The sequence below is a fragment of the Chrysemys picta genome, chromosome 18 (genome assembly GCF_011386835.1).
Source record: "Chrysemys picta bellii isolate R12L10 chromosome 18, ASM1138683v2, whole genome shotgun sequence".
In the NCBI taxonomy this organism is placed as follows: Eukaryota; Metazoa; Chordata; order Testudines; family Emydidae; genus Chrysemys; species Chrysemys picta.
The window spans coordinates 20,014,701-20,035,387 of record NC_088808.1 but is presented as its reverse complement, the minus strand read 5'-3'; the positions used below and the strand labels follow the sequence as shown (position 1 = coordinate 20,035,387).

At 53.8% G+C, this 20,687-nt stretch overlaps 1 protein-coding gene across 3 annotated transcripts in view; it reads right to left on the bottom strand.

Moving 5' to 3' along the window:
- NOTCH1 (notch receptor 1) overlaps window positions 1–20,687 on the bottom strand; it is an 81,631-nt gene that overhangs the window by 10,142 nt on the left and 50,802 nt on the right. The window contains exons 5-25 of one of the 3 annotated variants that reach the window (XM_008169491.4): window positions 20,111–20,233; window positions 19,462–19,695; window positions 18,756–18,911; window positions 18,369–18,554; window positions 17,316–17,429; window positions 15,543–15,656; window positions 12,924–13,157; window positions 12,382–12,492; window positions 10,649–10,841; window positions 9,467–9,612; window positions 8,835–8,948; window positions 7,268–7,387; window positions 6,714–6,866; window positions 5,805–6,033; window positions 4,523–4,724; window positions 4,157–4,310; window positions 3,525–3,709; window positions 2,772–2,904; window positions 1,992–2,249; window positions 1,791–1,903; window positions 70–641 (exon numbers count right to left, since the gene is read on the bottom strand). In XM_008169491.4, coding sequence (XP_008167713.2) covers window positions 70–641; window positions 1,791–1,903; window positions 1,992–2,249; window positions 2,772–2,904; window positions 3,525–3,709; window positions 4,157–4,310; window positions 4,523–4,724; window positions 5,805–6,033; window positions 6,714–6,866; window positions 7,268–7,387; window positions 8,835–8,948; window positions 9,467–9,612; window positions 10,649–10,841; window positions 12,382–12,492; window positions 12,924–13,157; window positions 15,543–15,656; window positions 17,316–17,429; window positions 18,369–18,554; window positions 18,756–18,911; window positions 19,462–19,695; window positions 20,111–20,233 — 3,844 coding nt within the window. The remainder of the gene's footprint in view (window positions 1–69; window positions 642–1,790; window positions 1,904–1,991; window positions 2,250–2,771; window positions 2,905–3,524; window positions 3,710–4,156; window positions 4,311–4,522; window positions 4,725–5,804; window positions 6,034–6,713; window positions 6,867–7,267; window positions 7,388–8,834; window positions 8,949–9,466; window positions 9,613–10,648; window positions 10,842–12,381; window positions 12,493–12,923; window positions 13,158–15,542; window positions 15,657–17,315; window positions 17,430–18,368; window positions 18,555–18,755; window positions 18,912–19,461; window positions 19,696–20,110; window positions 20,234–20,687) is intronic. The other 2 variants (XM_042854363.2, XM_042854364.2) reach the window with 2 other exon arrangements.

Below are 20,687 nucleotides of genomic sequence, written 5' to 3'. Positions count from 1 at the left end.
AAGTTCCTCCGATAATCAGCAGAAAGCCCCCGCCTTTGAAGGGACAGGGACGGGGAGGAGGTTGCTTACTTGCATTGCCCTTCCACCTTCTGGCAGTCAAAGCCGTCGTACAGACACCCGGAGTTGTTGCACTGCTTGTCGCACCGCTCGTTGTTGAAATACTTCCAGCACTCCAGCGACTGGGAGCAGTTCTTCCAGGGGTCGTTGAAGTTGAGGGAACAGTCCCCTCCGTCCCAGCCGCAGGAATGGTTGTTGCACTTCGCATCGCAGATCTTGTTGCCAGCGAAACCCGCGCAATCGGGTATCTCACATTTCTCCTCAATTGTGGGTGGGGGGATGTCCCAGCCGATGCCTCCCGGGAAATTGAAATCCAGGATGTGGCAGTATAAGCCATTGAAATTTGCAGGGCATTTGCACCGGAAATATGGGGGAGCATCACTGAAGTATTCACAGGTGCCCCCGTTGTAACATTGGTTTGAATGGCAAGGGCTGCTGATGGGGTACTGGCAGTCCGGCCCCGTGAAGGCAGGATCACATATGCACCTGGAGCTCATGTGGCTGGAGATGCAGGTGCCGCCGTTCAGGCAGCGCAGGTTCCCACAGGTGCGCGAGTCGTTTTCACAAGTGGCGCCGTCAAAATCCTGGGGAGACAAGAGCCAGGGAGGCAGAGTTAGTGTCTCTGATGTTGCCACCATCAGCCTTGTGAAGCGTGGATCAGGAGGAACCAACTGATAGGGAGATAGTGAAAGCTGAAGAGCAGTGACCTAGCACACTGGTTTGGTGTCCAGTTCTGTGTTAGACACTGAATTCTCTCATCATCGTTATTGCCAGCCTGGCCACAGCTCTGGGACAACCACCGTAACGTTCTTTAGTACATTACAGCCTAAGGGAGTTAGGTGCTTAAATCCCATTGAAAGTAATTGGGAATCAGGCACCTAACTATGATCAAAAATAATAAATCAAAGTACAGCCTTAACATTTACCTTGAAATTAAACACGGGGGGAAATCTATACGCTCCTCTACCATGCGATCATCCACCTCCAACCAAAGCAGGTCTCTTCCCCATAGGATATTTATAAATTAATGGAGATATCCCATCTCCTAGAACTGGAAGGGACCTTGAAAGGTCATTGAGTCCAGCCCCCTGCCTTCACTAGCAGGACCAAGTACTGATTTTTGGCCCAGATCACTAAGTGGTCCCCTCAAGGATTGAACTCACAACCCTGGGTTTAGCAGGCCAATGCTCAAACCACTGAGCTATACCTCCATCCAGTCCACCTTTAAATGGCCTATATAACAGAGCTTCCACCATCTCCAGTTTGAGCCTCTTCTACAGTCCTAGCAGATCACCCTGCTAGGCACTGTTCTCTTGATACTCAGCCCCCTCTGGCTCCTGGGTAGGGTAATAGATGGCATTCTCCCGCTTTGGGTCACCTGCCCCAATTCCTCTCTCTCTGCCATGGTCATGGCCTGCACACGCTCACACCTGGCTACCACAGTCCCTTTGCTTTAATCACTCCCGGCGGCCCCCTAACCATACGGGGCCAGATTGTGAGCAGTTACTGTCCCATGAGGACTCCCATTAACTGCAGTGGGATTCGTGAATAAGGGGCTCACAACCTGGCCCCTTTGGTCTGAGCTCCCTCCAGTGTACTGGTTTGGAGGGTCCACATGATGTACTAGGACTCAGATTTTCAGGCCGCATGGGACTATTAGATCCCCTAGCTTGCCCTCCTATGAGCATGGAGCATAACTGTTGCGTGAAACCTGGAAGGAGTTAGATACGTACAGGGGGGCATTTACAGATGAAGCCCCAGCCAGTGTTGCTAGCAACTGCACACGTTCCGCCGTTCCTGCAGGGTTTACCCTTACAGCCATCCACCACGGTATCACAGCGACGGCCTGTGGGGGGAAGGAGGCACCCGTGAGTGTGACGTGTTACCAGCAGCCTCGGGGTCCTTCCTGGGCTGGCTGGGAAAGGCTCACTCACCTGCATACCCCTGCCTGCACTCGCACTTGTAATCGTTGACGCGCTGCACGCAGTTCTGGGTCCCCCGCGCGTCACACGGGTTGGAGAGGCACTCGTTGACGTCCCCCTCGCAGCGCTCCCCCACGAAGCCAGGTGGGCAGTTGCAGCTGTAGCCGCCCACCCGGTCTATGCATCTGCCGTTGTTAAAGCACTTGGGCCCCAGAGTGACAGGATCAAAGAAGGGGCTGCAGTCGTCAACGTTGATTTCACAGTGCACCCCTGGGGACAGATGGGGTGGGAAGAACAGCCCATGTTCAGTCGGATTTATTTTTTGTTTTACCCTAGCGCCCCTGGGCTCTGGTCATGGACCAGGACTCCATTGTGCTGGGCGCTGCACAAACCCAGAACCAAAAGATATGGAGCTTACAAGCTAAGTATAGGACAAGAGACGGAGACAGACAGATTGATGGGGGAGTGCAAGGAAACCATGAGTCAGTACTGGTCAGCATGGCAGGCACTGGTAACAGGGCAGTCAGACGGCGTCTCCCCCTGCAGCGTGAGTAGCTGCTTGCCAACCTCCCCTCCAGCCATTTCAGTGGGAGTTGAGGGCACCCGGTCTCTGGCAGGAGGGGACCAACACCGTTACAAGACCACTTGAGCTCCTTGATGGCTGGGCTAACAAGCTACTGTAATCCAATATTCCTGCAGCTGCTTCCGCCATTAAGACCAGCGTGCGTACACAGGAGCTAATGAGCACATATCAAGGATATCTGCACTCAAAAGTATTCCCCATTAATTTACCTTGAGTCCCTCTGGGGCAAGAGCATTTGTAGGTATTGATGAGATCGATGCAGGTTCCTCCATTCTGGCACGGGTGAGACAGGCACTCATTGATCTCCTCTGAGCAGTTAACTCCGTGATAGCCAGCAACACACTGCAAGGGAGGAATAAGGGGAACCATTAGTTACATTCACTCTGATAATGAACCTGTTCAGTTCTAATCTCAGGTTCCTATACTGTTCCCATCACTGAGGTATCTGAGTGCCTGATCTCTTCCTTCAGCGGTCATGTGGGGGCTATTCTAGCCCTGATTAAAGGCCAGGATGTCCAAAGCATGGGCTAAACACTGCTTTCCCTCTCTCCCCAGCAATACCCGGGCCTCAGTATTGCAGATTGCAGCTGCAATCGACTCCATTTTATGCAAACCGGGGGCAGCCCAGAGGGAACTAGTCAGTTGCCAATGAGGCAGTATGGTCTGGCAGAAGTTTGGACAGCTTTGTTTATAGAAGAGAGAGAGAGAGAAAATAATGAGCACTTACAAAGCTCCTGCCATCTGTGGATCTCAAAGCACGCTACCAACACAAATGGGTTATGCACAGGCAATGCTGTTAATCCCACTTTACAGACGGAGAAGAGTGAGGCACAGAGAAGCGAAGTGTCTTGTCCGAAGTTGCAGAGTCAGGAGTAGAACCCGAGCATCCCATCTCCCAGCTCTTTGCTCTAACTGCTAAGCCCCACGTGTTCCCCCAGAGTGCTGGCAGCCAGCCAGCGTACCTCACAGGAGTAGCCTCCCAGGTAGTCCGTGCATGTAGCTCCATTCTGGCAGGGGTTCGGGGAGCACTCGTCCACCTGCTCCTCGCAGTAGCTGCCGGTGTAGCCAGCCTGGCAGCGGCAGAAGTGCGTGTTGCCTGTATCCACGCAGAGGCCGGAGTTCCTGCACAGGTGCACCATGTCGACGCCTGGGAGAGCACAAGGCCGGGAGCACACAGTGAAGCACACGCAAGGCCAGCGATGCATGGGCATGTTTGTGCAAAATGGGCCTGTACAGGGGAGGCTGCTCTTTGAGAAAAGCACCCCCATAGGGCACTATTAGAAGTGCCAGGTCTTGGCCCTCGCTCTGGCTTCTTTGTGTCACTCCGGTGATCTCTGGCCAGGACAGCAGCCACTGGGAGCTGTTCCGAGTCGTAAATCACAGCAGCCCTGAGGTTGCTTTAACTTGTGCCAGAGGCTGAACTAGCCCCCAGCAGTGCTAGGAGTCAGGGTGTACAGCCACCTTTCTCCCCATTTCCCGGGCCCTGTGCCAAATACAGTTTGGCCATTCCTTGGAAATCTGACCCTAAACCTCCATGAATTGACAGGCCCCGGGGCGCTATTGCCCAGAAGACAGCAGCAAGGGCAGAAGTTACCTTGCTGCTTTGCAGCCACATCACAGGATACGCTGGGGACGTCACAATACAGGCCCGTCCACCCGCTGTTGCACTCGCAGCGGTACAGGTTGTTGGTCTGCCAGCACTTGCCTCCGTTTTTGCAGGGAGAGGAGTCGCACCAGCGCACCAGATTCTGGGGAGAGGAGAAGGAAGTTCATACTCTGCTTGAGAACGGAAAGGATTGTGCAGGACATAGCAAGTAGGAGAGAAAGGAGACCTCTGGATCTGGGCTGCTGAGCTGCAGTGAACCTAGGGCAGATGCTCCATTGGTGTAAACTGGCGATCCTTCTAGGATGCTACGTGAGGATCCGGCCTCATGTGATTGATGGGCTGACTGTTCTTTACCTGACAGTTGAGGCCGGTGTAGCCCTGCGGACAGGTGCACTTGTAGGTCCCGTAGCTGTCCTGGCAGGTGCCCCCATTCAAGCACGGCTTGGAGTCGCATTCGTTGATGTCATGCTCGCAGTAGCTGCCCGTGAAGCCAGGTGGGCACACGCAGGTGAAGGTGTTGATGCCGTCGACGCAGGTTCCCCCATTAAAACAGGAGCTGGAAGGAAAACAAACATTGCCATTACAATCGTCACTATTGTTTACTGGGAAGCATTCTCCATTCGTGGATCTCAAAGCCCTTGTACAAACATTAACTGGTTCAGTCTCAAAACCCCTCTGGGAAGGAGATAAGTGCACAGATGGGGAAACTGAAGCTCAGAAAGCTTGTGTGTCTTGCCCAAGGTCAGACTTTAGTGTAGTGGCAGAGCTAGAAACAGAACCCAGGAGTCCAGACTGTTAGTCCTCTGGTTCAACCACTAAATGGCAGAGCCCATGGCTTGTACCTCTCACAAGCTAGCACCTAACGTAAGGAGAGTTCATGGGGTTTTTAAAAATATATGGTCTTGCAATGTAAATCCACCATTTTAATGACTGGAGCAAACACCACATGGTTTGGGCCCAAACTTCATTTCCCAGCTTTGTGTAAGGTAGCTACATAGCCCTATTCACGGTTCTATCTGAGCCGGTCACATCCTTGAACGTAGTAACCCTCCCAGCCCTACTGGGAGGCAGGGATATACTAGCATCCCCACTGTACCGCTGAAACCCAGAGACACTAAGCAACTTGCCCGAGGGATTGAACGCGGGTCTCCAGAGTCCCAGTCCAGTGCCTTAACACAACTCCAGCAGAAGCATGTGGGCGTTTTGGCTGGGAGAGGGCTGCATATCGTAAAGCCCTCAGACACCAGCTCATTGGCTTCAGTGGCGGTACAGCAAGGACCTCAGGGTCTGACCTATGGGGCCTGATCCAGCTCCACAGAAATCAACGAGGGCTTTTTTTTTTAAGCCAATAGGAGCTGAACTAATTCCTTCCTTCACCCTTTGGCAAGATTAGTTGCCAGACCAGGCTCCTCAAGCAACTCCAGAGCGGAGATGAGAATCCTCGGGGGAGACAGGATATGGGCCTTCCCCAACATAGCATCCTCACAAGGGCCCCCCCCAATGCCACTGGCCAATGGAGTGAGCCCCTCGGGGCTGCTGGGATACTGGGCATTACAGCGACTCCCGGGCCCACCGTCGCCCCTTGGCAGCAGCCAGGGATTCAGCATCCCACACAGCGCCCGCCCCGGCCGGTTACCTTTCTGTGCAGTCAGGTGTGTTGTTCTCACAGTGGATCCCGCTGAAGCCAGAGGGGCAGGTGCACGTGTAGCTGTTGACACAATCCGTGCAGTTGGCCCCGTTCTTGCAGGGGTTGCTGGCGCACTCGTTGATGTCCTCCTCGCACTTGGGCCCCCGGAAGCCTGCCAGGCAGTCGCAGAAGAAGGCGTCGATGCTGTCAGAGCAGGAGCCGCCGTTATGGCAGGGATCTGAAAGAAGAGGCAGTCACGTGGCATTAAGATACAGCAGTTCACAGCCCCAAACACAGCAGTGAAGCCGGGCGTTAGCCCCTAATGCCGCCACCTGCGAGCAGCCAGATCACGCTGAGAAAACGGGGCAGTTCAGCCATGAAAAGAACCCAGCCCAAACTGAAGCGATCTCCAGTTCGGGAGCTCAGCCGGCCGATTCGCTCACAGGAGCATCAAAGCAGCTGAGCAAGGCAGCCCTGGCCCGACCCTGGACAAGGCAGGAGCTGGCACTGAACGCACAAAGAGCCTGATTCTCCATTCCCTGCCCCTGGTGTTGTCATCGGCGCCACGGCAGAGTAGGCGTGAAATGCTGCCATTACTGATTCACACCCATTCTGCCCTGGTCTACATGATGACACCGGGTACAGGGCCAGTCCAAAAGTTCCGATTCTCTTTTGGACAACGGCGAGGGTACCTTTAAAAACACCACACAAGGTGCAACAGGTGGCATTAAAAGGGCAACATTGTTTCCCACCCTAAGCAAAGGGGAATCCCAGATGCCCCTGGGAGGTGGGGGGGGGGACTGTTGCAATTGCAGCCTCCATTTATTCACACCGCACAAAATGTCCCTGACTCCAGACCAGGAGGGTAAGGGATGCCAGGGCTGTGGATACCCTTATGATTTTAGCACCAGCTCTTACTTGGCTTGCAGTCGTCGATGTCGGTGTCGCAGTTGTGGCCGGTGTAGCCCGCTTTGCAGTTGCAGCGGTAGGTCCCATCTGTGTTCTGGCACGTGGCGCCATTTCGACAGGGGCTTTTCACACATTCGTTGATGTCAATCTCACATGTTTGACCTGCAAGAGAAAGGGAGGGAAAGCGTTAGCATTTTAACATGCTGGTAGAAGTGCTGCCACCACGGTTTCCTCTAGCACCAGTTCCAGAACAGATCAGCCCTGCGCTGGGTAAGTATCACTGTTCCCATTGGGACGGAGGAGGCTGCAGCACACATATGGGGAGTGAGTTGACCACGGTCACGCAGTGAGTCAGTTGCAGAGCCAGGAGTCTTGGTTCTCATATCCTTAATTTAACAACGAGGCCATGCTCCCACCTTTGTTCTGATATTCTCGGAACCACATGGGAAAGGGAAGGCACAAAACCAAAGGAGGGTTCAGCACAACCTGGCTGCCCAGAGAGAGGAGAGTGCTGAACTCGGAAGAGGACAGATCAGCGCACGCAGCAGAGATCCCCTCCATACCTTGCCAGCCGGAAGGGCACACGCAGGAGAAGCTCTCGTAGTCCTCCGACTCTCTGCACTCGCCACCATTCTTACACGGACCAGCCGCACACGGAGCTAGCACATCCTCGCACGTAGCCCCTGTGGGCAGAGAGAGAGACACACACACGGCTGAAGCCTTGATGGCAGGCTGCTGTCCCGAGTCAACAAAAGGTGGCAGGGCCTGTGACATGCTCGCTGCATCCAGCCTGCTGCCCAAGAAGTCTTGGGCTAGTTCCAGGCCTTGACAAGACAAAGGAGCTCATGCTTCCTCCATAACCCTCCAGGGTCATTTCAGAATTCCCACAGATTTCATGGAAACCGACCCGCCTATGTAGAGCTGCACTCCCCACTCATGACCTGCCTCTTGGAGGCCTTCCAGAGGAGCTCCTTATTGGGAAGGACGGGGATGTCCCATCTGCTGGGGGGGCTTTGAATGGTTTTACAGTACTTGGTCCCGGTTCCCAGTCCAGAGAGAGCCTGGGCGCCCACCTTTCAGATTTTAAATATTAAAACTATGGAGACAATCCAAAACCGAGCTTTTATTTGAAAGGAAAGTGCAATTTTGGGGGGAGGGCTTTCAAACGCCCCTGAATGGTCGTTTTTCCTGTTTACACACCAGCCAAGAGCTAAATTCCCTCCAAAATGTTATCTTCCTTGTCAGCCGTTATCTTCTAAGTTGGCCTTTGCTAGTTTCCAGAGCCTTCCACTCTCCTCCTCCCCGCATTGGTTCCCATGGCTACTGGCGAAGACAGGAAACTAGTCATGGCTTCCTACAATTGTGCACATGTTGCCATTTTGTGCAAGAGGAAGCAGGAAACTGGCAAACAGGAATCAGGTCAGCAGAAATTCCTCCCCCTACGGAATCCACAGCATATTCTGCACCCCGACCTGCTGCATATTTTTCCAAAAGGAGGGTCAGTGGGTAAACAGGAGTTGTCCACAAAACAGACCCTGAAAGGGGGACAGGACTGAAAGCAGAGCAGCCACGACACGCTTTCATTAATAACCCAGCGCCGGATGAGGAGGAGAACGGGAGCCCAGAGCCCACAAACCACATCTTCACTTCTGTATTCGTAAGAAAGGGGCAGGGACGAAGCACAAGTTCAAAATCCTGCCCTGCCGCTTCCGAAAGCTCCTTGGAGTTTCCTTTTCTAAGGTTTGGCTGTGCCAAAACACTGCCCGGGTCACCCCATCATGTCCTGTATGCGGTCCCAGCTCCTCAGCTCAGGAAAGTTGGCAACGCTCCAAGGAAGTCAGCGCTGCCTCTTTGACTTACGCCGGCTGAGGATATGGTTCATGGCATGTGCGCCACAGGGAGGGAGGCTGGTATTTTATGAATTATGGGCTAGACCTTGCTCCCACTGAAGTCAATAGCAAAACTCTCCTGCGGAGGTATTGGGGCGGTGCTGCCTGAGAAGGGAGAGTGCTCTGCTGCTCAGTGACTCTCTTTTCAGGGCTGATCTCTCTTGAGGAAAGGCTGCAGGACCCGAAAGCCGGTGCAGCCGTTCTGCTGCAGTGTAACTTTCAGCACAGGCTGCCTTCTTACCTGTATATGGCAGGAGACAGTTGCATTTGTAGCCGGCTACATCATCTATGCAGGTTCCCTGATTCAGGCAAGGGTTGGAAGCACATTCATTGATATTGGTCTGGCAGTTGGGTCCTGAATTAGAAGAACCAAACTCACGTCAGCAAAGTCGGTGTAAAGTATCAGAGGGGTAGCAGTGTTAGTCTGAATCTGTAAAAAGCAACAGGTGCCACAGGACCCTCTGTTGCTTTAAACTCAGTATAGACCATGATGGAGGTTTCCTCTGGCGCAAGACGAATGGTATGATGGGAAAGTAAGAGAGAAGAACAGGAGGACGGGATGAATGAGGCAATGATGCACACATAGCACACAGAACCCACTGGTTACCTCTAGAGGCCGGTCCAGATAAGAGGTTAAGAGTTTACTACTGTTACCAGCTAGAGGAGTATCTCCTTTAGCTGAAGTTGTGGCGATCAGCACTTTTAGTGCAGAAGGTCCCAGGTTCAAAGCCCAGTGCTGACCCGTCCATTGCTGCCTTTCCCATAGATGCGTAGCGTGTGTTCCAAGACAATAAATTCACACAGAACCATCCACAGAAGCAAAGCTCCCACACATCCGCCACTCAGCTGTAAGAAAGTAGCGACAGCCCTTACCGCTGAATCCCTCCCGGCAGGTACAGATGTATCCGCTGGTCATATCCTTGCAGGTGCCCCCGTTCATGCAAGGATTCGATTCACACTCGTTGTTGTTGATGTCGCAGTTTGTCCCGCTCCAGCCTGGGTCACAATCACACCTGTAGCTTTTGTCAGAAAGAAAAATATAAAGCAGAGAGTCCAGTTGTACTCATCCCCCCCCCCTCACCCCTTCAATCAACCCTTGTTTTGTAGCCCTCAGAACTTATTTGAAGCACAAGTTCCCAGTCACACTGAAGCAGAGAAAAGAGCTCACTGCTAATCCTGGATGACTGAGCAGTTGGAGAACCAGCGTTTTAGAGGCTCCTAGACAGGACTGCAAGATTCCAGAATTGTAAGAGACCTGCATTAAGTCAAATGCTAGATCTCAGGGGACTACAGCTCCTCACACCTGGAATCTAAAGTTCAAATCTGGATTTCTACAAGTCCCCAAACCACCATGGCAATTCAGGACACTTGGCAGTCTTTGCTCAGTAGAAGCCAGGGGCTGCACCTGTAGCTAGCCATGTACACCAGCAATGGGGTGCACTGACCGAGCTGTATGTGGGACCCCCTCTCTGGAATAGCATGTCGGAGAAAAACCGAGTTCTCACTCTTAGGTTGGGTGCAGCAAGTCAGATACTTTATTATCTCTAGCAATTACGTGGAGGGAGAGAGCTAAACAGGTCTCTCTCTAGGTAAATAATTACAGCAAGCATGTATACCTTTGTTACATACAATAATGAGCAACAGCTGCATTTTGTTTAGACATAGGTCACTCTGATATCTTATTTTTCTCACCTCTATTTAGACTATAGTCTGCATTTCATACTTATCTAACACAAGGTCGCAACAACTTCTCACCCAGTTCTTTCCCACTCGCCTCACACAATCCTTGCTTCTACAAATTTTGCGTTATTAGGGTTACAGCTAGCCTGACTCTTGCTCACAGAGGGGACTGTTTGCATTGAAATTCCCTTCAAATCCCTGTCAGTTCTTTCTCTACTTTCACAAGCAGGAGGGCTGCGGAGCAAGATTTGGGTGTTGCGGCAGAGCTGTGCTGGGGCCCAAAATTGGAATAGCAAGGGGTGCTGCTGGAATTTGGAACATGCATTAACAGAGTGGCGTGGACAGATGCATGCTGTCGGCTTCCTGAAAACCTACCCATTGAGTCCGTCATTGCATTTCCCATGGATGCAGGGGTTGCTGTTACACTCATTCACTTCCAGCACGCACATGGGGTCGTGGTATCCCTCGGGGCAGATGCACGTGAAGCCGTTGATGCCGTCCTTACAGGTTCCGCCGTTGTGGCACGGGTTGCCGGCACATTCGTCGATGTTGATGTTGCACATTCTCCCTAGGAAGGGGAAAAGCCAAAAAGCGTCACCTCCGTGAAGCATGCAAGGCATCCTGGGAACTCTCCCACGTCCCATCAGGGGAGTAAGAATACCAGGGGTCTCAGGGCAGGTAGGCAAGACTCCCAGAGTGCAAGGGACACCCGGCCTGCGTAAAGGACGGTAGGACGGAATCTCCACGCAGTGCTGGTTCTAAAGGTACATGCCCCAGCTGGGCTGGTAACCACCAGCATGACTCCTCTTTGGGGCAAGGTGACTTAGCAGTGCCTGCCTTGCCTCTCTTCTAAATTAAATACAGCTGGTGGAAGCGAAGCCATCCCTGACATTCCTTTGGCTGCAGGAGGAATCTCAGCCTGTAACCCTACCTGCTGGCAGCCTGGCAAAGAAAGGCCCTATTCAAAGCCCCTGGCAGCAGGCACAGGGCAGAGAGGCTCTGCAAGGCTACCGCCCCCGCTGCGGGTGAGCAGGGAGCCAGCCGGGGTCTGTGCGTATCAAAGGACGTACGCATTTCCCAGCGGCGATCAAACAAACCAGTTAGACGAGGCAGCAACCCGATACCCACGGGATTTGACGGTGCAGGAGCCTAATCAACAGCTTTCGGCTCTCTCTATTCCTGGCCTCAGCTAAGTCACCCACCCGAGCCGGCAGGAGCCCCCGCCTCCCTTAGGGAGAGTGAATAGCTCGTTTCATAGACCAGCCGACGCTGTGGCAAGGAGGCAGGGACAGGGTCTACACTAGTGTCCAAGGCAAGCTTCAGACGCAGCTAGAGCCTGGGCTAGGCCAAGCATGGAGCCCCCCGAAACAGGCTGATGGAGACTGGCAGCGAAGGCTACAATTTCCAAGGTGATCCGAGACTTTGGGGCCCAACTGGAGACCAGCTGATGGGGCCCGCTCTACAGGAAGAGCCGAGCACCCGCCCTCGGGAAAATCTGGTCCTTTTGAGGAGTCTCGAGTTGGGGGCCTAGGAACGGAGGCATCCAGGATCTCCAGCCACTTCCAAAATGGTGGCGCACATCCCTCACCAGCTGCAGAACACACAGCAGCAGGGCAGCTGCCCCGCTCTGCGCAGTGAGGTGAAATCATTGTACATTCTCTAAATAAATGTGTCTTCCAATGTACACGCATCTCCCGCCCAGTGTAGAGATGGCAGCTCTCTGGGGCAGGGACTTGTTTATTATATGGGTGTACAGCGCCTAGCGCAATGGGGCCTTAATCCCTGATTAGGGCTCTAGGTCCTACCATAATAGAAAGAATAATCCATCATTTCATAAGTTCTTCTGCCGTTACCTCCTCTTTGCACCCAGCCTCAGCGTCAGGGAAGGGACTCTGCAAGCCCCAGAGACCCAGCCACTGGCCTCTGGCCCTGCATCCAAAGTTTGTAGGTGGAATTTAGAGGATTCAGACATCTAAATACCCAACTGAGCTTGCAAATCAGAGGGCTTGATTAAAGCTGGGTGGGAAAATCCGGCCCTATGATCATAGCGAGCTCCCCACTCCATCCTGCCCCCGGCCCTTTCTCCAGTGACCAGCAGCAGCTCTCACCGGTGTAGCCTGGCTCGCAGGTACATTCATAGCCATTGATCTTGTCTAGGCACTTGCCGTAGTCACACGGATTGCTAGCACAGTCATCCAGGTTGATTTCACAGTTAGGCCCTTAAAGAGGAAAATGTTACAAGAAGTTTACAGGCCTCAGGCCTCACTGACAAGACAAAATATAGTGAGAAGAGACTGACAGTGGGGGTGGGGAACTGAGGCACTCTCTCCCCCCTCTCCCTTTGAAAGTTTTTTCCAGACCCCCAGGTGTGGAGGTGGTTCTGAAATAGACATTCAAGCTGGGAGAACTTGTCCTCTCCATAGGAAACCCACAGGCCTTTTCCATAATCAGCCAGGCATTGGGAGACAAAGCAAGAGCTTTAATTAGCTCCACATCCCCTGGTTTTGTTTCCATGATCCAACTGTTCATGCTCATCTTGACTGCTCACACACACCCCACTCCTCATGGACAGAGAGCTGGAGTCCTGCTGGAGCCCGGACTGCCCTGTTCACTGCTAAGACAGTGCCCCAGATGGGGGACTCCTCCTTACCCGTGGTGCCTTTGAGGCACAGGCAGTTGTAGGCGTTGTCCCTGTCCTGGCAGGTCCCTCCATTTTTGCACGGCTGGCTCTGGCACTCGTTGATGTTGAATTCACAGAGGTGGCCCGTGTAGCCAGGCTGGCAGAGACAGGTGAAGGCAGCGACGCCGTCTCTGCAGGTCCCGTAGTGGCACGGGTCAGGGTCACATTCGTTTTTGTCGATTTCGCAGTGAGCACCAGCAAATCCTGCCACGGGGAAGAAGCCAGCAGTCAGAGTGGGAGCCTCGCATCGTGCGCTTGCTCCTCCTAATGCAGGGCCTGGTCCTGAGAGGCGCCAAGTACTCGCCACCCCCTAACAAGAGCTGCAAAGCTCAGAATCCCTTCAGAGCAGACCCATCATGCCCCTGGCTTCCCTCCCCAAGCAGCTAGGGGAGGGAACAGAGAGGGAGTTTAAGTCCTAAGGATTACCCATTTTTCCTTCAGCCATCCACAGACAACCTCATAGCCATTCCATTTCCACCCGACCACACCTAGATAGCGTGCTGTCCAGTGCCCACTAACAGCCTCTGGAGATACCACAGCAGAGTCAGACTACATGCTGGCTCATCCCTTCCCCCGGGAACAAATGGGCTGGGACCAAGGTATTCCCCACCCACCATGCCATGGAGCCAGCCGGTATGGCTTATGTGTGCCTACAGTCGCTGGCTTCACTGGAGAGCCACAGTCCCAACCCTGCCTGATCTGTCATGCTAGCAGCTCTGTAGGGAACATTTGTCCAGTCTAAAGAACCTGGAAACAGAGCCAGGCCGAAGGGTGAGTGGGTGAATTGCAGGCTGCAGAGATTCACAACGTGCGTCGGAGGGAGCCACCTTAAGTCGGAATGGGTTTGCAAATAGCGAGATGGGGGAGGTGGCACCATTGTATCCAGCCTCTGGGTGAACTGGACAGTGGACATGAGTTGCTCTTTAATGCAATCACAGTGTTTTTATCTACCTAGGCACTTGTCTGATCCCAGCGTTTCTATCTTGTCAAGCCCCTGTCACTGCAGTATCTGCACACCTCACAAACATCACTGCATGGAGCCTCTCTAGGCGGCAGGGCTGTGCTATTATTCCCATTGTGCAGAAGGGAAACTGAGGCACAGAGCAGTCACGCTGGGAGTCTGTGGCAGAGCAGGGAATTGAACTTGGGTCTCCTGACTCCCGGGCTAATGCTGTAACCACTAGGCAATCGTTCCTTCCTCCTTTCCATTGGAGAGCGGCTCCTTGGCCTCTTCTAGCATAAGGACCCAGGTGCCCAATCCCGTGCTTCACACTCCCTTAGCTTTCAGTGGGAGTGGAAGCCTCTCTTGGGGAACTGGGCCCCAAGATGCCAAGCTGCATGGAGAGCCAGCCTATCTCTATCAACCTTGCAACTGCTACCCCCTTCCCCCTAATTAATAACCGCCCTTCCCAGCCAAGCTCCCCCAGCGCAGCGAGAGCACAAGGCCCGAGGAGTCAGTGGGGCTTTGCTTGAGAACGTGGCCGGAGCGCACAGAACAAAAGCGTCTCCCCCGCACTCGAACGAAAGGGCCTTTCAGAGCCAGGAGAGCTGGGCTTTGTCCCGGTGATACACAATGATCAGCATTAAGCTGGCTCCGCGCAGGAGCCGGTCCCTCACTCGCCTGCCGGCCTCTCCGTGCGTTTGTCATGGAATCCGAGGGGGGAAGGGGCGCGCGCACCCGGAGATAATAACGCTCTCGCCATTATCCGGCCCTACTCCGCTCCCAGAAGTGGGGGGCGGGGGCGTGGAGGACAAAGTACAGCTTTGACTATCCTCCGTGAAACCCACATAGCAGCTTTTCATCGGGGCTTGGCATTAGCAATACACTAATTAGAGGCCATTCAGCTGGAAGATTTCTGGCGGGAGCTGCTCCACAAAAGAGCCACTGTTTGCCACTGGGGCTCATGTCATCGTTTGGGCCAGTCATTCCTTAGGTTTCACTCATCGAGCCCACAGAGCCTTGCACCTTGTTTGGACGATAGAGGCTGCTTTATTTCCCTCCTTCTCTGTCTTGCTAGCATTTGCCTTGGAGGCGGGGAGTAGAGACAGGGGAAGAGGACAGGCCCCAAACAACAAGTCCCAGGCAGGTGGGATTATAAGTAGAGTTCATTACTGGTATAACGGCAGTTCCTACAGACCCTGACAGATCAGGGCCCCGTTGTGCCAGGCGCTGCACGGACATGCAGCGAGAGCCAGTCCCTTCCCCAAAGATCCTACAGTCTAAACACGGCACTAAATCAGTTCCGATATCGGTTGACTCCAGGAATCTGGCCCATTATTTCTAGATGCTGCCCTTCTATAGCACCTTTTGCCTACGCAGCTCAAAGCCCTTGACAAGCTTCCAGAACTTGATCCTGCTGCGCTGGCATTCAGGCACATAACTCCGCACCGCGAGCTGGATCGAGCCCTGATTAACGCTTCAGCATTAAATTATTTCCCCATTTTACAGAGGCAGAAACTGAAGCAAAGGGTGATTTATCCACGATCTCTCAGCGAATCCCTGGCAGAGGCATGAATTGGACCTAGGACTCCCAGTTCCCAGCCAACACCCGCACCCCATTCCGACTGGTCAGCAAACGGTCTCCCCACCTTCTGTGCACTCGCAGGTGTAGGTGTTGGGGCCGTCGATGCACTTAGCCCCGTTCTTGCACGGCGTGCTGGCGCACTCGTCTATGTCATACTGACACAGGTGCCCGTTAAAGCCTGGAAGAGAACACAGAGAGAAAGCTCGTTTGGCACTGCCCCGGCAAGGCCAGCGCTGGGACGAGCACCGGCTCCTTGGGAGCATTTCAGGGGCCAGCTCGGCGAGAATGGGACTAACGGGGCTGCGGGTGTTCATAGGTCTGCACTGGGCAGGAGGTGGCGGCTAGAGCAGAGGAATGAAGAACCCCTGGCTTCACCCCGACAGCCCAGACACAACCTGGATTAACTTCTTGTTCCCCACCCACTGCCTCTCTACCCTCACCCCTTAACAGGGGCGCTTACTCCGAGCAAGTTTGAGACAATGGCTCCTATCACCAGCAAGGGGGGCGGGGCAGAAGGCGAGCAGCCCTTGGGCTCGGCCATGGCAAACAGACATGCAGCTCCAGCTAGCAGATTCCACCAGTGGTTTGCCCCCTCCACCGTCCCAGCTCAATTCTTTACAATCCGAGTATTTCCCAGCCCCACACATGAGGCCGGAGGAACCCTTGCTCCCCCGCAGGAGAGGACATTTTCCAGACCGGGCTGGGGTTTCCATGGTGATGGCTGGATGGGGGGCTGTGACCCAGCATTGAGCACATCTTATTTACATCTCTAGAGGAGCGAAGGCTCTGAACTTCAAAACCTCCTTTCACAGATTAACCGTCTCCCCATTCTCTGCTCTACTCCCTGACTTTGACACCTTATTCAAACCTGCCAGCGGCGGCCCCTCTGCCCAGCCGCCCCTCCTCCCCACACTGGGGCCTTTTCAAGTGCAAAGTTGGGCTTTTTTAATCCTCGCTCCTCTCTCCCGCTGGCTGGGCAGGCCCCGCTCCGCGGGAAGGGCTCTCCCATTGAATGCCTGCGGGCTGCGATGCATCTTCCCACCCACACGGCTCCCACTGAAGTCCCTGGGATTTGTGGGCGCTCAGCTCCATTCAGGATTCGGCTCCACAGGAGGAAAGGGCTGGGGCTGCCATGAAGGGAACCTCCCGTGCCTCTTCTTTCACCTGGCCGATTGGGCCTCACACCAGAAAAGGGCCAGGTGCTGCTCTGGGATAAATCAGTTGCGCTCCATAGATTGCAATGGAGAGATGCTGATTTACACCAGTTCTTCTATGGTGACTCAGGCCTTTGTGACTGTCCCTGCACTGCACGCTGTTGTGCTTTGAGGCATGTCTCTGGAGCTAAAGGAGAATCTCTTCACAATACAGGGCCTGTGACACACAGTAGGGCAGCTCTTATTCCAGCCAACAGGGGGCAGTGGGACACATACATCAGTCACCGGTTTACAGAGCTCGCTGCCCTGCAGGGCTCGCTGAAATCATCTGCCAGAATCTCTCCAGCATAGGCCGTTGGGGATTCTTGGGTGGGAGAGAGGATCCCGGACAGCTCTCCCCACACACTTACTGGGTCTAAGGGAGAAATCCCGCTGGCACTCCTTCCTCCCTTCCCGGAATGCGCCTGGTGCTCACATTTAAGTTTCCAGACTCATATCCGGGCTGCCAAAGTTAGGAGGCTTCAAACGAAAGGAGCGTTATTTCCCTGAGCTCCAGGGATCTGCCCCACTCTGCTGGGTTGAAATCCATCAGCCCAGCGTTGCCTCTGGGTGGTGGATTAATTCCAACTTTCTTTCCACTACAAAGGCTTACGCTGAAGGCAATGCTATCGATCGCCCCGTACCTGTGGGGCACTCGCAGTGGAACTCGTTGATCTTATCGATGCAGTTCCCGTTGTGCAGGCAGGGGCTGCTGGCACACTCGTCCGTGTTGATTTCACAGTAAATGCCCTCGTAACCTGCAAGTCAGAGATCCAAAGGGCCTCTCAGAGTTTGCAGCAAAAGACCCACATGCTGAGCATTGCCGGCCTGCACCGAGGGACGCCAGGCGTGGCTGTAGCCCGCCGTGTTAGGGGAACACGGGACAGTGGCCTGCAATGCTCCAGAGCAAAAGCCAACCTGTGGCTGATGGGCGTCATCAGGAAGCCTTCTCTATGGGCAAGGTGTTCCATAAATCTCCATCATGGGGTACTTGCACCTTCCCCTGAAGCAGCTGGGGCTGGCCACTGTCGGAGACAGGATACGGACCCCAGTGTGGGCCAGTCTGGTAAATCCTATGTTTGTAAGAGGCATTGTATAAAAAGGGCCCGATCCTGCATTCTCTGTGCACCCAGCGCCCTCGTTGGTTTCTATCTCCCCACCCATCCCCAATATTCCTATTGCCGCAATATCGTCAAGGAAGTTTAATGAAAGAAAAACAAACCCTGCAGCGGATTTTTCTTCTAAGCTTCATTCCCTGACAAAAATCAGCCTCCCGCCTCCCACCTGCACCTGCACAGACCTTCCCTGCAAATCAGAGCTCTGACTGAAGCCCACTGATGTCACTGGAGGTCTCTCCACTTAGGGGTTCAGTTTGCTGATGTCAGGGCCTGTGGGCTCTCAGGTTTAGTTATGGGACTTCCAGCTGGAGGGTTTTTAAATGCCCCACAGCAGGATTTCCCTTGCCCAAGGAACCTCCCTTGTCCCTGTTCCTAGAAGGTTTCAAAAACACTAATGGTAAGGTTACAAATAATCACACTTCCGTGCAAAGTAGTCGCTCATTGGCAAGTGGTGGCCACAATCCTGCCATCAGATCTGCGTGCCCATGGTGTCCTCTCAAAGTAAACCATGCTCCTCCCCAGGGCCAAGGATCAGGATTGGGGTCTAGGAGAGAGAAAAGTGACAGCCCTTCTACCCACCTGGCATGCAGATACACTGGAATTCACCGATCTGGTCCAGGCAGGTGGCGTCGTTCTGGCATGGATTCGAGAGGCATTCATTGACATCGATCTCACAGCGGGGGCCCGAATACCCCTGGAGACACTGGCACTGGAAGGACCCTTGGGTGTTGATGCATTTCCCAGCATGCTCACAAGGATTGGCTCCTAAAAATGACAAGTGCCGTTGATAAAACCCATCTAGACAGTCTCTACTAATGGCCCCAATGTCTGGATGCAAGGGGATCACGGGGCATTACACAACCTCCCCACCCCGTTTATGTATTTTTAAACCAAACCTCAGCTTGGGCCCGATCCCGCGACATTTCCTTAGAAACAACCCCCAAAGCTGGCAGCCCCCGCGTTTACCTAGAGAGCACTCGTCTATGTCTTGGTTACAGGCCGGGCCCGTGTAACCCGAGGGGCAGGTGCAGATGGCTTTGCCGTTGACAGGGTTGGTGTCGCAGTTGGAGCCTTCGTTGCAGGGGTTACTGATGCAGGCGTCATCCAGGTGGCACAGCAAGCCTATCGAGCAAAGCACACGCGCACACACCTGTCAGGGTAGAGCTGGGGAGGCAAGTCTCCGATCTCTGTATGAGGGGAGTGCCCAGAGGCCCCAACCAAGAGCAGACCCCATTGTGCCGGGCACTGTACGAACACAGCGTCAGAGACAGTCCCTGCCCCAGAGAGCTCCCAATCTAAACAGACCAGACAGACGACAGTGGCAGAAACAGAAGCACAGAGAGGGGAAGGAGCCTGCCCACGGTCAGAGCAGGACAATGGAAGAGCCGAGAAAAGAACCCAGGTCTCCAGACTCCCAGTCCAATGACCGATCCGCTCTTTATCCTGGGTGAAGGAAAAAGGCTAAATTCCCCTTGGTGTAATTCCACTGACGCCAGTGCTGTTACACCAGAGATCAATGTGGCCCAAGGATTATAGAACAGAGAGCTATTAGATCAAGTCAACTCCGCTGCCAGGGCAGGATATAGTCCCCTGAACGTGCCACTGGACTTTAATCTGTCTGCACACACTTCCCTCCGTCCCCATGTATCACACTAAACCTGCAATCACCCACCTGTGCGGCCATGTGGGCACTCGCAATAGAAAGAGGCCACCCGGTCATGGCAGGTAGCACCCTGGAAGCAGGCAGCCATAGCGCAGTCGTCAATGTTCTCACTGCAGTCCTCGCCGGTCCAGCCGTTGACACAGACGCAGTTGTAGCCACCATGGTTGTTGTGGCACGTTCCTCCATTCTGGCAGGCATTCGGCATGAGCTGGCACTCATCGACATCTTCAGTGCAGTACTGGCCTGCAATGGGGAGGAATATCATAGTGAGTGAACCCAACTATCATGCTCCAGGGCATGAACTGGTCTCTCCACAGTGGTCAGGAAGGAATCTCCTGCCTTCCCCGCCACATGGACAGCCCTGCACAGTGAGCTAGATACAATGCAGGGATTTTTCATCTTCCTCAGAAGCATTGCTAGAGGCAGGATACTGGACTGGATAGTCCAAAGGATCAGCCCTAATGGACCAGACCAACGTCCATTATGGCATGCAGCAAGCTGTGCACTGGCAGTAACATCTGCCCCAATTCTGCTCCCAATTCAGTCAATGGATCTTCTGCTATTTGCTTCATCTGCAGCATGATCTGTCTTCTGCAGTCCCTGCTCCTTAAGCTCACACACCCAGTCCCCCATGCTCTCTCCACAGCCCCAGCTTTACCTGTCCACTCAGGAAGGCACTGGCAGTTGTAGGTGTTAACTCCATCCACACAGGTGCCTCCATTCTTGCAGTTGTTCCCAGGACAGTCATCAATGTTGTCCTCACAGTTCTGACCAGCAAAACCTGGGGAAAGGAAGCACCTAGATCTACTCTCTGCTCTGGAGGAAAACAACCAGTCCCAGCCTCCGGAACGCCACAGAGCTAATTGGAGCTTGATCTCCCACACCCCAGGAATAGGCTTGGCTATCCGCAGCAGGATGCAGGTGCTAAGATAGGTACCAGCCGCCTCCATCCAATGTGAACTGTGCCAAAGACTGGGGGTGTCTGGCTGCAGGGTTTGGGTTGAGCTCCGCCTCTGTTCCCAGCTGAACAAAATGCCCTCCTCCCTCTCTGACTCCCCGTTCCCCTTTCCCCTGGGACCACACTGCAACAAACTGCTGCATGCTTCAGCTCTAGGATACACAGCTTTCAGCGACACTCTGAGCCCAATCCTGCAGCCTTTATTGCCTAAGACTAATTTAACGGTGTGAGACCAGAATCAGGCCAACGTTTTCTCTTCCATTCCTGATTTTCAATC